Source organism: Zingiber officinale, chromosome 4A, assembly GCF_018446385.1.
Source record: "Zingiber officinale cultivar Zhangliang chromosome 4A, Zo_v1.1, whole genome shotgun sequence".
NCBI classification, from domain to species: Eukaryota; Viridiplantae; Streptophyta; class Magnoliopsida; order Zingiberales; family Zingiberaceae; genus Zingiber; species Zingiber officinale.
The window spans coordinates 125,283,152-125,301,466 of NC_055992.1; the positions used below are offsets into that span (position 1 = coordinate 125,283,152).

The following is an 18,315-nucleotide window of genomic DNA, read 5'->3' on the forward strand; positions in this document are numbered from 1 at the left end:
AGTTAATTAGCTTATCAAGTTCATAACACAAATATTGATGATTTGGTCGCCTATTAAAAGAGCCGCCTAGTCTAAAATTTAAGATAATAATTGATCCTGTTTGAGAGTCGAGTCAATAGACGTTGGGGACGTGACATTTTCTGTTGCTTTCGGATGACCTCCAAGACAATGTGGGCCTTCAGCGAACCTGCAACAAAGCCGAGCCGGGAAGGGGTTCCCGGCGACGACCCTCCGACGCTCAAGTCAGGCAATGGTGAGATGAAGCAGAAGCAGAGTAACAAGATTGTAGCTACAGTAAAGAATATTGCATACCTCCGTCGAATTCTAGGAGTCCTTATATAGAATCCCGAGGAGGCACGTGCACGCTCTTCGAGACATACACGCTTCCCAAAGCATACCTCATAATGGACATGTCAGAAAAGTGTGTCTGACGCTATACCGCAACCGTCCGAGCATATCTCTGACATGACAGTGGAAACTTCCACCATACGATCTTCTGTCCGGTCCGGCTGCCGACCATGCTGTCCGTCGGCGGTGCATGTTTCGAGAAGGATATCGTCAACTGCCCATTTTGTCCTCTTTTGTGTCTCTTGTCCGTTACTAGGTCAAGCAAGGGGGGGGGGGGGCGGGACCTCCTTGGCGTTCGGGAGTGAAAAACGTACTGGACCGAGCGAGAAAGTCACTCGGTCATATACTCAAACGGGCATGCAGCCGTGGTTGTTCGTAACTCAGCCGAGCGGACAGAGCGGCTCGACGTATCGGCTCTTTTATACGAGAACCCCTGAGCATCGGAAACCCGACTTGCGGTCGAGATGTCTTCGCGTTGGCCCGGGCGCTATCCAAGCCGATCGGCTAGGTGACCCCTCCGATCGGCAAGACCCTTGGGCTGACCATCTTGACTTTGACTTCCACGTGTTGTTGACCACTGTACGGTCGGGCCTCCTCCTTCACCACCAGATCACGTGCCTTCCTCTCAAGTCTAGTCGAAGGAGGCGGTAAGTCCGACTGACTGGACTATTAGCTTGGTGGCGTAACGGTCGCTCGGCCACTGATGTGAGTGCCTCTCCGCCCGGGCACTGTGAAGGTGCCCCGCAGCCGCTCGGCGTCCCACCCGCTGGGACTTGAAAAGTTTTGCTTGTCGCTGATTGCCTTGCCGACCCGAGGGCGGTTAATGCCGACGTCTTTAGGTTCTCCTCGAAATTCATGCAAATCCTTGCCATTAAGGTCGAGCACGCGACCACGCTTGTGCAATGGAGTTCATTAAATGCTCCCTATGAGTTGCTGCCACGTGGCCATGCAGCCGTCACCGCCTGCTCGAGCTGTCATGGTTGATGTGACCCTTGGCCCTTTGAATTCGACGGTCAGATTCACTCCTCGGATCCCGTGACCTGGATCGGACGGCTCCGGTTGATTGAGCCCAACCCTTATAAGGTCGTTTCTTCTTCCTCCGCCGCTTCGCATCATCGTGCTCGCGTTCAACGTCTTTGCCTGCGCTTAGTGCTCCGGCGACCCGACTTTTCGGCCTTCTGGTGATCCTCCGTTCTTTCTTCGTTCATCCTCTTGTTTAGTAAGCTCCTTTGCTCTCCTTTTTACTTTTTCGTTGCTCGCTTCTCCTTCAGTCAGTGTTTTTTCCACGTCCACTGGAGTTCTCTGCTTACCTTTTCCATTGCAATCTGTTTTCTCATTCATTGTACTGTTCCGGCGATGGCCAGTACCTCTCAAGCCTCTGAACTTGCTCTTGGCCCATGGTATACGACCATGGAGTCACGGTTCGATGCGAGTGACGCGGAGAACCTGATCAATGCCTTTGACCTTCCTTCTGATTTTGAACTCATTCTGGCTTCGCCTTCCGACCGGCCACACATGCCACCGCGCGGAACGATCAGTTTCTTCCGAGATCAATTTGTGGTCGGGCTGCGGTTTCCTATCCACCCTTTCATTATCGAAGTCTGTAACTTCTTTTGCATTCCGCTCGCCCAGTTCGTCCCTAATTCCTTTCGCCTTTTGTGTGGGGTTGTCGTGTTATTCAAAATCCATAACATACCTCTTCGTCTGGAGGTTTTTTACTATTATTATCCCAAGCAATCCGACCTGGGCACTTATCTGTTCCAGTCTTGGGTTGGCCTAGTCTTTTTTGATAAGATGCCCTCCTCTAATAAACATTGGAAGGATTACTTTTTCTTCCCGCGACTCCCCGAGCTCCCTCCTTTCCGAACAAATTGGCAGGTCGGACTTCCTACTCCTCCCGCATTGAAGAGATATAAGACCCGGCCGGACTATCTCCAAGCTGTAAATATGCTAGCCGACCTGAAGCTCGATATCCATAAGTTGCTATCAGAGGGGGTGATGTACATGTTTGGTCTGAGTCCGAGCCGAACGAAGCTCCCGAGCAACCTTGGTAAGGAGTTTACTTGTGTCTTTACTTTGAGTCTAACTGATTTTCTTCCTTTGCTTTCGCAGCGAATATCGTGATGGAGTCTGTGCTGTTCGGCATCCTGAAGAAGAAAGCCGACGCGATCGACGCGGCGACAGCCAAGGAGATGGAGCGACTTGACATTGCTCCGGTAGGCTCTCACGAGGGTGAGAGCAAGGCGGCTGTCGGGGAATCCACCGCCCAGGCATCTCCTGTCGAGGTGGTGGGCGAAGCAACTTCCAACAGAGAGCTCGCCGCTCGGGGAGATGACACTGAGTCCGAGGACAATCTTCCCCTTTCCGATCAGAAGCAACTCAGGGCGGGAACCCCTTTGCGCTCGACCACCTCAGCCGTACAATTGTCGGAGCGTCCGAGCCCACTCTTCCCTAGAGACGATGCTCCTTTTGTCGAGGCCTTCTCTTCTGATCGGACTCCCTCCCAGCTGGATCTGCCAATGGACCCTATCACTCCGCAGCCGGCAGTTCTTTCCTCCAGTGCGTCAAGGCTTGCCACCAGCCCGCTGGAGGCTCCGCCGCTCGGGCATACTCTCTGGACCTGCCGACCAGCCATCTGGTCCCTCGGCGTCTGCTCACACCACGCCCGGCGGACGCTGCACCATAAAGGTCGTTATGCACCTTCCAATTGAGGCCTTCGTGGCTGAATTCGATCAGCCGACGACCCCTGAACACGTTATCACCATCTGAGGGCCGCTCGCCAAAGTATGGGAGGACGCCCGCGCTCGCGTCGCTGCCATGCCTCCCGGTCTACTGGCCAACAGCTACCTGCAGCACACCACCGGTGTAAGTTTTCTATCAGAATTTATTCGCGCTACCTTTCTGATCGGTACTTAACAGCTTCGTATTTGTCAGAACTGGGTGGAAAGCGTGGCCGTCGCCAATCGTATGAGGATGTTAGAAGAAGAGCTGAAGCAGCTCAAAAGTTCTGGCGGGACGTCCTCCTCTCAAGGACCATCATACGCCGAGCTACAGAAGGAGCTGACCAAAACTAAGGCACAGCCGGAGGCCGAGCGGAAGAAATCGGCTGATCAGGCGTACATGCTCAGCCAGTTCGAGAAGCAGGTCAAAATCTTTGACCACAAGATAGAGCTAGCGACCACTCGGAAGAATCGTGCCATCGCCGATCTGGACGCCAAGAATGTGGAAGCTCGAGCTCTGGAGCAATGGGTGAAGGAATTGCCCGACCTGCTGGACGCTGAGAAAAAAGGCCGCTCAGCAGAGGTGATAGCTCTCAAGGACGAAATGAAAGCCCTTCAGAAGGCTCTTGAGGCCTCTTGTGCTGCTTTCAAAGAGTACCAAGAGGCCGAGCCGAGCCGTTTCGCTGTAATGAGGCAGAACTACATTCGCTCGGACGAATTCGTTTAGAAGGTTTGCGAGTGGCTCGTCCTGGCTTTTGAGCTGGCCATTACTACCACGACGGATTATCTGAAGGCTAAGGGTCACCTCCCGGAGTCCCTGACCATCCCCGTCCGGGAACTCGCCGCACTCCTTAGCAACATGCCTAAACACCTCTTTAACTTTCTCGAGTGAGGTTTAAGTGTTATTGTAATTCGGCTGTTTGGCCAGCGAATCGTATTTTTAATGGAACTCTACTTTTTGCTCTTGTTAGTTGTTTTCTTTGGTCGGCGAAGATAATCGAGTGACCCGAACGGGTGTTGTGCCAGTAGGTCATGGTTCCCTCCCTGTCCTTGGAATTTACGATCTCAACTTGGTCGGGGGGTTTATAGTCGTCGGTCTGACTCTGGCGTTGAACGTCGCCGCTCGACGATCTTCAGGCCGGGAGGTTTATAGTCGTCGGTCCGACTCTGGCGTTTAATGTCGCCACTCGACGGTCTTCAGGACGGGAGGTTTATAGTCGCCGGTCCGACTCTGGCGTTTAACGTCGCCGCTCGACGGTCTTCAGGCCAGGAGGTTTATAGTCGCCGGTCCGACTCTGGCGTTTAACGTCGCCGCTCGACGGTCTTCAGGCCGGGAGGTTTATAGTCGCCGGTCCGACTCTGGCGTTTAACGTCGCCGCTCGACGGTCTTCAGGCCGGGAGGTTTATAGTCGCCAGTTCGACTCTGGCGTTTAACGTCGCCGCTCGATGGTCTTCAGGCCGGGAGGTTTATAGTCGCCGGTCCGACTCTGGCGTTTAACGTCGCCGCTCGATGGTCTTCAGGCCGGGAGGTTTATAGTCGCCGGTCCGACTCTGGCGTTTAACGTCGCCGCTCAACGGTCTTCAGGCAGGGAGGTTTATAGTCGCCGTTTTGACTCTGACGTTTAACGTCGTCGCTCAATGGTTTTCAGGCCGGGAGGTTTATAGTCGTCGGTCCGACTCTGGCGTTTAATGTCGTCGCTCGACGGTCTTTAGGCCACGCGGTTTATAGTCGCCGGTCCGACTCTGGCGTTTAACGTTGCCGCTCGACGGTTTTTAGGCCGGGAGGTTTATAGTCGCTGGTTCGACTCTGGCGTTTAACGTCGCCGCTCGACGGTCTTCAGGTCGGAAGGTTTATAGTCGCCGGTCCGACTCTAGCGTTTAACGTCGCCGCTCGACGGTTAAATGGAGCTTGATCGTTCGGCGCTTACTTGGTATCTTGTTTCTTGATTTCATTCCTGTATTCAAAGGGTGCCGAAGAAACGGAAAGTACACATAATGAATTAAATTGGTGCACCTTTCACCCAGCTCGGTATGGCTGGAGATAGTTAGCGCTCCATGGTCGTTCTAGCCGCCGTCCGTCTTTATCTTCAACGTAATAAGCGCCCAATCGGAGCTTTTCGATGATCTTGAAGGGCTCAGCCCAAGGAGTCTCCAGCTTGCTTACGTCGCCGACCGACTTTACTTTCTTCCATAGTAGGTCGCCGACTTGGAACGCTATGGGAATTACTCGTCTGTTGTAATTCTACTTCATCCTTTGCCAGTACGCCAATAGCCGGACGGCTGCTTTGGCTCGCGCCTCATCTATCAAGTCCAGCTCCAGCTGCCTCCGCCCGGCGTTATCCGCGCCGTACTGTTGCACCCGATCGGATTCTATTTCGATCTCCACGGGAACGACAACCTCCCCTCCGTATACCAAGTGGAAAGGTGTGACCCCCGTTCCCTCCTTAGGGGTCGTGTGGATCGCCCATAATACTCCTGGGAGCTCGTCCACCCAGCTGTCTCCGACATGGTCGAGTCGAACTTGAAGAATCCGAAGGATCTCTCGATTGGTGACTTCGGCTTGTCTGTTGCTTTGCGGGTAGGCCACGGAGGTGAAGTGCTGCTGAATGTCGTACCCCTCACACCATTCTCGAAGATGCTGGCCGGCAAACTGCCGCCCATTGTCGGACACGAGCCGACGTAGAATGTCGAATTGACATATTATGTGCTGCCATATGAACTTCTTGACCATCTGCTCGGTTATTTTTGCCAATGACTCGACCTCAACCCATTTGGAGAAATAGTCCACCGCCACGAGTAAAAACTTCCGCTGCCCGGTCGCCATAGGGAAAGGTCCCACAATACACATACCCCACTGGTCGAACGGGCAGGACACTGTGGACGCTTTCATTTCCTCCGTTGGCTGATGGGAGAAGTTATGATATCTTTGACAGGACAGGCAGGTAGTGATGGTCCGAGCAGCATCTTCCTAGAGAGTTGACCAAAAGTACCCGGCCAGCAGAATCTTTCTCGCCAACAAGCGGTCGCCCGGATGACCTCCGTAAGATCATTGATGCACTTCCTTTAGTATATACTCCGCGTCCTTCAAGTTGACACACTTGAGTAACGACCGGGAGAACGCCTTCTTGTAGAGTTGATCCCCGATGAGGGTGAACCGACCCGCTCTCTTCCTTAGCAACTGGGCCTCTTCCCGATCAGACGGCGTAACTCCCGATCGCAAAAATTCCATTATGGCTACCCTCCAGTCGCTCAGGAATGTGAGGCCCTCCATCCTGTCAATGCGAGCCACTAATGATACCTGCTCAATCGGTTGTTGTATGACGATCGGAGATATTGAACTTGCAAGCTTAGCCAACTCATCCACCGCTTGGTTCTCCGCTCGGGGGATCTTTTGTATGACCACATCGCTGAAGTTGGCCTTGAGCTTTTCGAATGCCTCCGCATAGAGCTTGAGTCTTACATTGTTTATCTCTAAAGTTCCTGAGAGTTGTTGAGCAGCAAGCTGAGAATCTGAGTAGATCATCACTCGGCTTGCTCCTACATGCCGAGCAGCCTACAATCCAGCGATGAGGGCTTCATATTCTGCTTCATTATTGGTTGCCCGATAATCCAACTGGACGGACAGCTGCACCCGCTCTTCTTGGGGAGAAATCAATAAAATACCAATACCGCTCCCGAGCCGAGTGGAGGATCCGCCCACAAATACTTTCCATAAAGATTCGGGCTCGGGATTATGCACTTCGGTGACTAAATCTGCCAAGGATTACGCCTTGATTGTCGTGCGAGACTGATACTGGATATCGAATTCACTGAGCTCAGTTGTCCACTTAATCAAATGTCCGGACATCTCCAGGTTAAGGAGAACTCTTCCTAGAGGGTTATTCGTCATGACGATTATCGTGTGTGCCAGGAAATATGGCCGGAGCCTCCGAGCGGCGAGGACTAACGCAAAGGCAAGCTTTTCTAGACCAGTGTATCGGGACTCGACATCCTTTAGAATGTGGCTCAGAAAATACACAGGTTACTCTTCGCCGTCTTACCGTACTAATGCCGAGCCAACAACATGCTCAGTCGAGGATAAGTAGACGCGGAGTGGCTCGCCAGCAGTTGGCTTAGCTAATATAGGTAAAGAGTTTAGATAAACCTTCAATCCTTCGAACGCTTGATCACATTTTCTATCCCACTGGAATTTGGTGGCTCGGCGCAGGATCTTGAAAAAAGGCAGGCTCCGATTGGCCGTTTTGGAGATGAACCGCGACAAGGCCGTTATCCGACTGGTAAGGCGTTGCACTTCCTTCAAATTTCTGGGAGGCGGCATGTCCTGTAACACCTTTACTTTGCTGGGGTTCACCTCTATACCCCGCTTGGTGACAATGTAGCTCAAGAAGTGTCCGCTTTTCACTCCGAACAGACACTTTTGAGGATTCAACTTGACACTGTACGTCCTCAGCGTCCGGAAGGTCTCCTCTATATCTGCACAAAGGTTGGCCGCTCGGCGTGATTTAATGAGCATATCATCAACATATACCTTGAGGTTCCGTCCGATCTACTTCCAAAATACCTTGTTCATGAGTCGCTGGTATGTGGCACTGGCGTTCTTCAGTCCGAATGGCATCACGTTGTAGCAGTAGGTGTCGTCCGCCGTAATGAAGCTCACTTTCTCCTGATAGTCCTGGGCGAGTGGCACTTGGTGGTATCTCTGATAGGCATCCAGCATGCATATCAGCTCGCATCCAGCGGTCGAGTCTACCATTTGGTCGATCCGGGGCAGAGGGTAAAAGTCTTTTGGGCACGCGTTATTCATATCCCGAAAATCGATGCAGACCCTCCACTTGTTACCAGGCTTGGAGACCAGCACCACATTCGCGAGCCAACTCGGGAATTGCACCTCCCGTATATGACCGGCCTCCAGGAGCTTCTCGACTTCCGCCCTGATGATGACGTTCTGTTCAGCACTGAAGTCCCTATTCCTCTGCCTTACCGGCCGCGTGTCCGGCCGGACATGGAGTTCGTGTTGCGCGACGCTCGGCGAGATGCCCGGTAGCTCGTGGGTTGACCACGCAAAGATGTCGTGGTTGAGCCGCAGACACCTAATCAGTTCTTCCTTCTGGCTTGCTTCCAGGTCGGATGCAACGAACGTGGTGGCATCCCGTCAGCCAGCCTGGATCTGCACCTCCTCTTTCTCTTCATAAACTAAAGTTGGAGGCTTTTCGGTTATGGTGTTTACCTCCAAGCGCGGCGCTTTCTGAGTGGACCTTGACTTTTCTCGGACCATCTTCACATAACATCGTCGGGCGGCAAGCTGATCTCCTCGGACCTTCCCCACCTTGTCCTCCACGGGAAACTTGATCTTCTGACAAAAAGTCGAGACGACCGCCCGGAACTCGTTGAGAGTCGGTCGCCCTAATATCACATTGTAGGCGGAGGGGGCATCGACCACGATGAAGTTTGTGGTCTGCGTCCTCCGAAGCGGCTCCTCGCCTAGCGATATAGCCAGCCGGGTCTGGCCGACCGACATAACCTCATTGCCTGTGAATCCATATAACGGAGTTGTCATCGGAAGCATCTCGGCTCAGTCAATTTGAAGTTGGTCGAATGCCTTCTTGAAAATAATGTTGGTCGAGCTACCTGTATCAATGAATACGCGGTGAATAGTTTAATTTGCTATTACCGCTCGGATGATGAAAGCGTCGTCATGCGACACTTCAACTCCTTCTAGGTCTCTGGGCCCGAAGCTGACCACAGGCCCCTATGCCCCTTTCTGACTACATCCAACCGCGTGGATCCTGAGCTGCCGGGTGTGCGACTTCCTCACCCAGTTGGAGTCACCTCCCGTTGGTCCACCGATAATGATGTTGGTCTCGTCCCGAGCAGCGTTGCTTCTATTTTCCTCCTCCCGAGCGGATGGTCTTGCTCGCTCATGCGAGGCTCGGGGATTGCCCCTTGGCTGGTGATGATGTTGCCGTTCGAGGGACTCCCTAGCCACCCGCCGCCCGGTACTCTAGGGTCGATGTCGTCGATCAGGTGAAGACGATCGGCAGTGGTAGCTTCTTGGAGTCGGGTGAGCGATCGGAACATGGGAGTGAACAGAACATGGGAGTCCACACCTTTCCTTTTTCCTTAGGCTGATCGGTCACTATATGTTGGACGGCGTGCAGCTTTGCTTCTTGATGAGGACGTGCCCCCTCAGCGCGGGGCCCTCTTGGTGGCTGATGGATGACCATCGGCCGCCGCTCGGCTGAAGGCAAGGGCTCGGACGACGCTTCTTTCCTCCTAGGCGCCTGGGCTTTTTCTACGTTATGATATATTCGCTTGCCTTCCTCAGCATATGATCGTAATCACGAGGCGGTTTTCTGATGAGCGAGCGGAAGAAATCCCCGTCGACTAGGCCCTGAGTAAAGGCATGCATCATTGTCTCGGATGAGACCGTGGGGATGTCCATCGCCGCCTGATTGAAGCGCTGGATGTACGCTCGGAGGGTTTCTCTCGACCCTTGTTTCATAGAAAATAAGCTGACGCTGGTCTTCTGATAGCGCCGACTGCTGGCGAAGTGGTGGAGGAATGTCATTCGGAAGCCTTTAAAGTTCCGAATTGATCCGTCCGACAGTCTTCGGAACCAACGTTGAGCCGAGCCGGACAACGTGGTAAGGAAGACTCGGCACTTAACTCCGTCAGTATATTAGTGGAGAGTAGTGGCATTGTCGAACTTACCGAGATGGTCGTCAGGGTCGGTCACGCCGCTATACTCCCCGATCGCCAGTAGGGCGTAGTCCCTCGGGAGCGGGTCCTGTAAGATCTCCTCGGAGAATTGGCGATTAATCCGCTCGGGAGATGACTCAGTCTGAGGTGCCTTGCCCTTTTTGACATCCCGGGCGGGGGCTTTATCAGATGATCCTTGGTTGGCTTGAGCTAGCTCAGACGGAGTTTGGAACAGGGTCCGATCGAATGGAATGGGGGCGGGCGGCGCATCTCCTGGTGTGCCGGTCTGCTCTTTATTCTGTGCCCAAGTGGAGTACTGCTCCGGTCGATCTTCTTGCGTCGCTCGACCGCCCGATGTCGAGGTCGCCTGCTGCGCCATCTGCTCAGCTAACGCTTTTTGCTGCTGCTGCTCCACGATTTTTGCTGCTCTCGCCTCGATAAGAGCGTCGAGCTCCTCTTGAGAGAGCGTTACGGTGTGTGGTTGTCCAGCTCCTTCCATCTTCTCCGCTCGGATTCAGGTGTGTTCCCACAGATGACGCCAATTTGATCCTGTCCGAGAGTCGAGTCGATTGACGCTGGGGACGTGGCGCTCTCTGTTGCCTTCGGATGACCTCCAAGACGACGTGGGCCTTCAGTGAACCTGCAACAAAGCCGAGCCGGGAAGGGGTTCCCAGCGACGACCCTCCGACGCTCAAGTCAGACAATAGTGAGATGAAGCAGAAGCAGAGTAACGAGACTGTAGCTACAGTGAAGAATATTGCATACCTCCGTCGAAGTCTAGGGGTCCTTATATAGGATCCCGGGGAGGCACGTGCACGCTCTTCGAGGCATGCACGCTTCCCAAAGCATACCTCAGAATGGACGTGTCAGAAAAGTGTGCTTGACGTTATACCGCAACCGTCCGAGCATATCTCTGACATGACAGTGGAAATTTTCACCGTACGATCTTCTGTCCGGTCCGGCTGCCAACCATGCTGTCCGTCGACGACGCATGTCTCGAGAAGGATATCGCCAACTGTTCATTTTGTCCTCTTTTGTGTCTCTTGTCTGTTGCTAGACCGGGCGGCGTTCGGGAGTGAAAAACGTACTGGGCTGAGCGAGAAAGCCGCTCGGTCATATACTCGAACGGCCATGCAGCCGTGGCTATTCGTAACTCAACCGAGCGGACAGAGCGGCTCGACGTATCGACTCTTTTATACGAGAACCCCCGAGGATCGAAAACCCGATCTGCGGTCGAGATGTCTTCGCGCCGGCCCGGGCGCTATCCAAGCCGATCGGCTAGGTGACCCCTCCGTCGGCAAGACCCTTGGGTTGACCATCTTGACTTTGATTTCCATGTATCGTTGATCACTGTACGACCGGGCCTCCTCCTTCACCGCTGGATCAATAATAATAATAATAATAATAATAATAATAATAATAATAATAATAATGGGAGGAATTTAACTTTATCATTCTTATTAAAAAAAGGTAGTCCGAAGTTTCCATTGATACGGATCTATTATATATGGTATTATCTTGCATTGTAACAACTCTTTCTATGATCTAATTTTACTGTTCACAGAGACAAAATAGGATCGTTTTCAATAATTTATATGCTTTTTTACTGATGGCATCTCATCAAAGATTACTACAACAATCAGTTCATTGAATATTACTAAACAAATTATGATCCGGCTGTAAGAACGAGGGACCTTCTTTTTGGGGAGTCAACGTCATGTGGAGGTTAAAATACCAGACGTCCGAGCGGAATACCGTCGAGTTCCGACGTTAAAAATCGAGAGACGAGCCGACGTCTATAAATATTCCGAGCGGAAGACCGTCGAGCTCCGACGTTAAAAATCGAGAGATGAGCCGGCGTCTATAAATCTTCCGAGCAGAAGACCGTTGAGCTCCGACGTTAAAAATCGAGAGACAAGCCGGCGTCTATAAATCTTCCGAGCGGAAGACCGTCGAACTCCGACGTTAAAAATCGAGAGACGAGACGACGCCTATAAATCTTCCGAGCGGAAGGCCGTCGAGCTCCGACGTTAAAAATCGAGAGACGAGCCGGCGTCTATAAATCTTCCGAGCGGAAGACCGTCGAGCTCTGACGTTAAAAATCGAGAGACGAGCCGACACCTATAAATCTTCCGAGCGGAAGGCCGTCGAGCTCCGACGTTAAAAATCGAGAGACGAGCCGGCGTCTATAAATCTTTCGAGCGGAAGACCGTCGAGCTCCGACGTTAAAAATCGAGAGACGAGCCGGCGTCTATAAATCTTCCGAGCGGAAGGCCGTCGAGCTCCAACGTTAAAAATCGAGAGACGAGCCGGCGTCTATAAATCTTCCGAGCGGAAGGCCGTCGAGCTCCGACGTTAAAATCGAGAGACGAGCCGACGTCTATAAATCCTCCGAGCGGAAGACCGTCGAGCTCCGACGTTAAAAATCGAGAGACGAGCCGGCGTCTATAAATCTTTCGACCGGAATACCGTCGAGATCCGACGTTAAATATCTAGAGTCGAGCCGGCGACTATAAATCCTCCGAGCGGAAGAAGGCAATAAAAAAGACTTGCGAACAAATACCCAAAGGTATTCGCCATCGATAATCGTTCGACCGCCTCTATGTTCCGCTCGGCCTAGTACCCGAAGGTACTTCACTATCCGCGAACTTCTGGCATAGCAGGACATATTCAGCCGAGCAGAATACTTACTCAATACTTCGTAAAAATTCCTTCCGAACACGAGAGGTATGATAAGAGGCAATCAGACAACACACATGTTGATTAGCAAAAGGACAAAGCAAGAAAAAGGATATTATATTAAAGAAACTAGGGCTGAGCGGCCGAATTACAAAAGGTGATAGTTTATCGCCAAGCGGCTAGATTACATTTAAGCTTCTACTCTAAATAATCGTAAAGATCCTTCGGGATGTTATCGAGGAGCGCTACTTGATCTGCGGCCGGGATGACGGTGGACTCGGGATGTTTCCCCTTGGACTTCAAATATGTCGTCGTGGCGGTCATAGCAAGGTCGAAGGCAGTGTACATCCGCTCGCAGACCTTCTCCGAAAATTCGGCCGAACGGATGTATTTCTGTTGCAGGGCAGCGACACGACTTGGTTCGGCCTCCTGGTATTCTTTAAGGGCCGCTCGGGAAGCATCGGCGGCTGCCTTGTGTTCTTGTAAAACCGCCTCGAGCTTTGCCACCTCGTCCGTTCGGGCAACCTTCTCTTTGGCCAGTTGGTCCATCAGCTCCTTTACTTTCTGCTCCAGCCCCCTAGGCTCGACATTCTTTTTCTCCAGATCGGAAATGACCGTGTTTTTCCGAGTGGTGGCCAAGTTTATTTTTTGGTCGAGCGACTTGACTTGCCGCTCGAACTCGGCCAACGCATGGGCCTGATCGACTGTCTTCTTCTGCTCAGCCGCCAACAAATCTTGAGTCTTTTGGAGCTCTTTTTGCAGCTCGACATATGATGGACCTTGTGAGCCAGAAGGGCCGCTCGGAGCCTTCAGCTTCTTTAATTCTGCGTCCACCATCGCCAGACGACTGCAAACGGCGATCTCCTCCACCCATCTCTGTCACGAGCAAGGTGTTAGAAGCCAATCGGAAAGAATGCGTAACGGACTATATGAAATAAACTTACCCCCGTGGCCTGTTGTATGTGGCTGTTGGCCAGATTACTGAGGGGGATCAGTGCGACGCGCGCCCGAGCGTCGGCCCACATTTTGGCTAAGGGCCCTTTCATGGTAATCAGGTGCTCGGGCGTTGTTGGCCGATCGGCTTCGGGCATTAATTCCTCAGTCGGGAGATGCAGGGAGACTCGGATGGTGCGGCACCGACCGAGAGTTGTCTGGGCAGATGCCGGAGAAGGATCGGAGGCCGGCGCCGAAAACTGGGATAAAATGGTTGAACGTCGGACTTGACGAGCAGGTAGAAGGACGCTGACTGGAACGGCCTTAAGAGGGTCCGCCGGTGCGTCCAACTGAGAAGGGGTCCGGTCGGAGGAAATAGCCTCGACCTCTGGAGCCTTGCCGCGAGCGGTTGCAGTAACCCGCTCGGATGGTTGGACCGCGGACGCGGCCGATCGGAGTGGAGTCTCCACTCGGCGCCTCTTTTGTCCAGGTTGTTCCTCTTCCCGAGCGGAACCTTCCTCTTGGACAGTTGGTCCTCCGCTGGGGGTAACTCCGCTTATCACGTTCTGTTGAGAGGCCTGAGCAGCCGACTTTTCATGAGTCCCGCTCTCCCCTTCATGCGAGCCGACCGGTTGGATGCCGAGCGTCTCCATTTCTTTGGCTGCCGCGGCTTCGAGCGCCGTCGCCTTTCTCTTCAGAATACCAGCCATGACCGACTCCATGACAATATTCGCTGCAAAGGAAAAAGAAGAAAATCAGTTAGCAATCAAGGCAAATGTTCAAGCAAAATTCTTACCGAAGCCGCTCGGGAGAGGGGTTCTGATCGGACTCAAGCCGAATATGTACATAACCCCTTCTGGGAGGAATTTGTTGATGTCGAATCGCAGACCGACAAGCATATTGGCAGCGTGTAGATAATCTGGCCGGGTCTTGAATCTTTTGAGCTCTGGGGAGGTTGGTGGTCCGATCTGCCACTTCGTCAGAAAGGGGGCCCGCTCGGGCATGCGGAGGTAGAAATAAAATTCTTTCCAATACTTATTGGAAGAAGGAAGTTTATTGAAGAAAACTAGACCGGGCCGAGCCTGGAACATATATGTGCCCAGCTCGGATTGTTTAGGGTAATAAAAATAATAGAAAACCTCCGGTCGGAGGGGGATATGGTGGATTTTGAACAGGACAACGACGCCGCATAAAAGACGGAAGGTATTGGGGACTAGGCTTCCGAGCGGAATGCCGAAAAAGTTACAGACGTCAACGATGAAAGGATGAATGGGAAATCGTAGATCGGCTGTGAACTGGTCGCGGAAAACACAAAAGGCTCCGCGCGGCGGTTTATGAGGCCAAGCGGAGGGACCGGGTAAAATGACTTCGAAATCAGAAAGGATGTCAAAGTTTTCTATCAAAAGATCGGCGTCGCGCCGATCGAAGCGCGACTCCATGGTAGTGTACCATGAGCCGAGGGTTTGGTCTTCGGGTTGAGAAGATTGGGCCATTATCCAAGCGGACGAAACCAAAAAGGACGAAGGCAGAAGATAAAAGCAAGAAGATGGCAACGGAACAGTATCCCGAAGACGAAAACTTGGGAAAGAAATGCAAAGAAAACACTGGAAACAAAGAGGGAAAGAAAGAGAACCTTGCTACGAAGAGGAGGATCGAAGAAAGAGCACCGGAGATCGCCGAAACCAGAGGAATGAGATCGCCGGAAAGCTGGAACACGAGAAGCTGGGGGGCACGCAAGAGCAAGAGTGCGGCGAAGGGAGAAAACGGAGCTTTTTATAGGGTGGAGCCCGAGCGGCCTCCACCGTTGGATCCAGGTTGCGAGAATCGGAGCACTCATCGCGCCGTTCATTTCGAACCGCCTCGATCCCATCAAAGCACCACGCCGCCGCCGTACGATAACGGCAGCACCGCCACGTGGCAGCCAGCCGCTGGAACGCATTTAATGGGCGCGTGCTCGACCTTAATGATAGAGATTGACAAAAACTTCGAAGAGATGCTGAGTAATGTGGTCGTTGACTGGCGTTTTAGCTACCCCTTTTGTTTCCGAGCGGATGATGGTTGCAGGACGCCACTCGGTTCAACTGATGGTCCAGTCAATCGGACTAATTGCCTCCTTCGACTAGACTTGAAGGGGAGGCAAGTGATCCGACGGTAAGAACGGGGGACCCCCTTTCTGGGGAGTCAACGCCATGTGGAGGTCAAAATACCAGACGTCCGACCGGAGGAGGGTAGACCGGTCGGCTGAACGGGGTCCCAGCTGAACCAAAGACGACCCGACTAGGGATTCCGATGCTCGAGTTGAACAAAATCATATGGCCGAGCAGATAGCCCGTTCGGCCGAAGGCATAAAGTAGCATACTGCGAACAGTCTCCACCGAGCACATTACCGGGAATCTCCTAAGTAGACCAGTACGTATGACCGGCCGGACGTGAGGTGAATGCCGGCCGGCCGGACGCCCGCCATGGAGTAAGGAGAAAAGGACAAGGAACATCTTCTGACGGCGGACATGCTCTATGACCAGGCCATACTCCAAACCTTACGACAAAGGGTTCCGCTGTCCCATCGAAGACGTGCTTGGACTGTAGCAGTATGGTGTCAGGTAAGCTTTCTGACAAGCCCTTACTGAGATATGGGCTGGAGACACGTATTCGCCTCGATATGTGTGCATGAGCTCCTTCCCAGCTCTATATAAGGAGCTTCGCACTTCACCGAAGGTACGCATATTTTTTCTGAGATTTGAGTCATTTCTTTGTTGTCCACTTACCTGACTTGAACGTCGGAGGGTCGTCGCCGGGAACCCCTTCCCGACCCGACTTCCTTGCAAGTTCACCGGAGGTCCATACGATCGGTCGGAGATCTACGTCAACAACTCGGAGAGCGTCACGTGCCTAGCGTCCGTTGATTCAGCGTTCGGGCATGATCAAATTATATAATAAAAATATTTAAAAAAATAGGGAAAAGTTCTTTGAAATGGGAGTAAAAGGTAAAATTTATCACCCGAACGACCCGACAACCATATGTAACGACATAAATTGAAAAGCTATAATTAACAAGTACGGGAAGGATTTTTTTTTCTCAACTTTACCGAAATTCAAACTATTATCCTATAATAACAACTCTACCCCACGCTAACTAACTCAATAGTAAATCTACCTATAATGTAACTTTGATTAAATAAGTCAGTTGATGAAATTAAGCAAAGTGAAGCTTTTTTGAAAGGAAAAACAGACGCCATAAATATAATAAAAATCTAAAAAATCTCTGACAATAATGATAACTTCTGGATTTACAAAAAAAAAAAAAAAAAAAAAACTAATTCAGTATATTGCTCTACAATTGCCCTTGGCACTTAAATCGAATCTTTACACAACTGGAGAAAAACATATTTCTATCACAACTTTATCTAAAACACAACTTGCCTATGATGAAGGCAATGTTCTTTGGATCAAACAAAGAATTGAACCAAAATCAAGCGCAATTTGCTTCCACTCCTAAATCAACAAACCTAAAGGAAATGGAAACTATAGCCCTCAGGATGGGACTGACAGACTTGACAAATCTGCGATGAATATTAAAGAATTTAAATGGTCGCATGGAGATGTTCCTTCACATGTTGAAAACATATATGCATGCTTGGATCACCAAACTTTAATCTAGTAAGAATTGGAATGCTGTATATTTGATGAGTTCCTCGGGTGGTTTGACGTCGAGTAAATCTTTATCATGTACAGAGGTTGAAATTTCATCCAGTGAGAAGGGAATGCTGTATCATGAGCCAAAAAAAAAAAACAAAGATGAAATTAAAATGAATTGCTCTATAGCTTTAACACCACTACAATATGTTAAATAACATTGTTTCTACCTCAGATCATCATCCAGCAAAAATGTAGCTTCATCGTCGTCTGCGGAATCATTTACCATGAGTTTACTCATGTCAGAAAGTACCTGACGAAGAATGAATGAGAGAAATTATTGGTTTTAAATGGCTTATGTATGGAATTCGGAGACTAACAGGAAAAGTAAAGAGGATTAGCACATGAATGATTTTAATGTAATATCTCCTTTACTGAAGAATTCCAGAATGCAAAGATTCCGTCGTTTGAACTTACAGTTGGTGAAACACTTTGACTATTGTATTTGTCATCATAATATTGGGTGCAAATTCTGTACAGCTGTTGGACAGTCAGCGCCTGCATATAAATTGGAGGCACAAGTAACTATCAAAAATATTCGAATGGCATGCTTTCAGTACTCGATGCACATCTGATGGGTTTGAGCAAATAAGAGTAAGCTTTACCGGGCAGAGATCATTGACTATCTCATCGTATGAAATCCTATACTTCTGGAATATTACCTGCAGAGGACACCAAGAACCATCAGATGAAAACAACACAGTATTGCTATTTTTTTTATTCCAAACTAAAAACAGGAATATTTCAGAAAGTGAATTAACAATACTTGAAATCCCATGACAGTTGTGTCCTTTCATAAAAGGCAGGATGCTCACTGTCATTGGCAATATGTAATATCTCAAAGTTTCACAAATTGGATAGGAGAACATGTATCTGATTCTAGAAATAAAGTGCCACCACACGTTGACAGTTTAAGTCGTCATTCTAGCAAAGGAAGTAAGCCAGTTGATTGTAATGAGAGCTAACAGTAAAAAAAAAAAATCAATACTACAGATTAACATAGTTCATACAGTCAGTATGCAAAACTATCAGTATGCAAAACTAGTGGGCCGAGTTGATTTATGTTTGTGGACAATAGTCAATTAGAAGCTTTGTGAATTACTGACGACACTAAGAATCTACACTCTAATATTCACTTAAAAGCTTCTCAGGTTCTTCTCAAGTAGCAAGTATAACCACCAAAAATTAAATTTAATAGTAAAGAAATAGAATTACATCAACTAGTGTTTCTTTGCAATCTTCT

The 18,315-nt window shown here is 50.6% G+C and overlaps 1 protein-coding gene across 4 annotated transcripts in view; it reads right to left on the bottom strand.

Annotated features, from left to right (window-relative positions):
• Positions 1-16,705: 16,705 nt before the first annotated feature.
• LOC121970992 (myosin-6-like) overlaps positions 16,706-18,315 on the bottom strand; it is a 29,334-nt gene continuing 27,724 nt past the window's right edge. For all 4 annotated transcript variants that reach the window (XM_042522039.1, XM_042522040.1, XM_042522038.1 and 1 more), the window contains 4 exons: positions 17,678-17,734; positions 17,490-17,570; positions 17,243-17,325; positions 16,706-17,143 (listed from right to left, as the gene is read on the bottom strand). In XM_042522039.1, the coding sequence (XP_042377973.1) occupies positions 17,029-17,143; positions 17,243-17,325; positions 17,490-17,570; positions 17,678-17,734 (336 nt within the window). In that variant the 3' untranslated portion in view covers positions 16,706-17,028. The remainder of the gene's footprint in view (positions 17,144-17,242; positions 17,326-17,489; positions 17,571-17,677; positions 17,735-18,315) is intronic.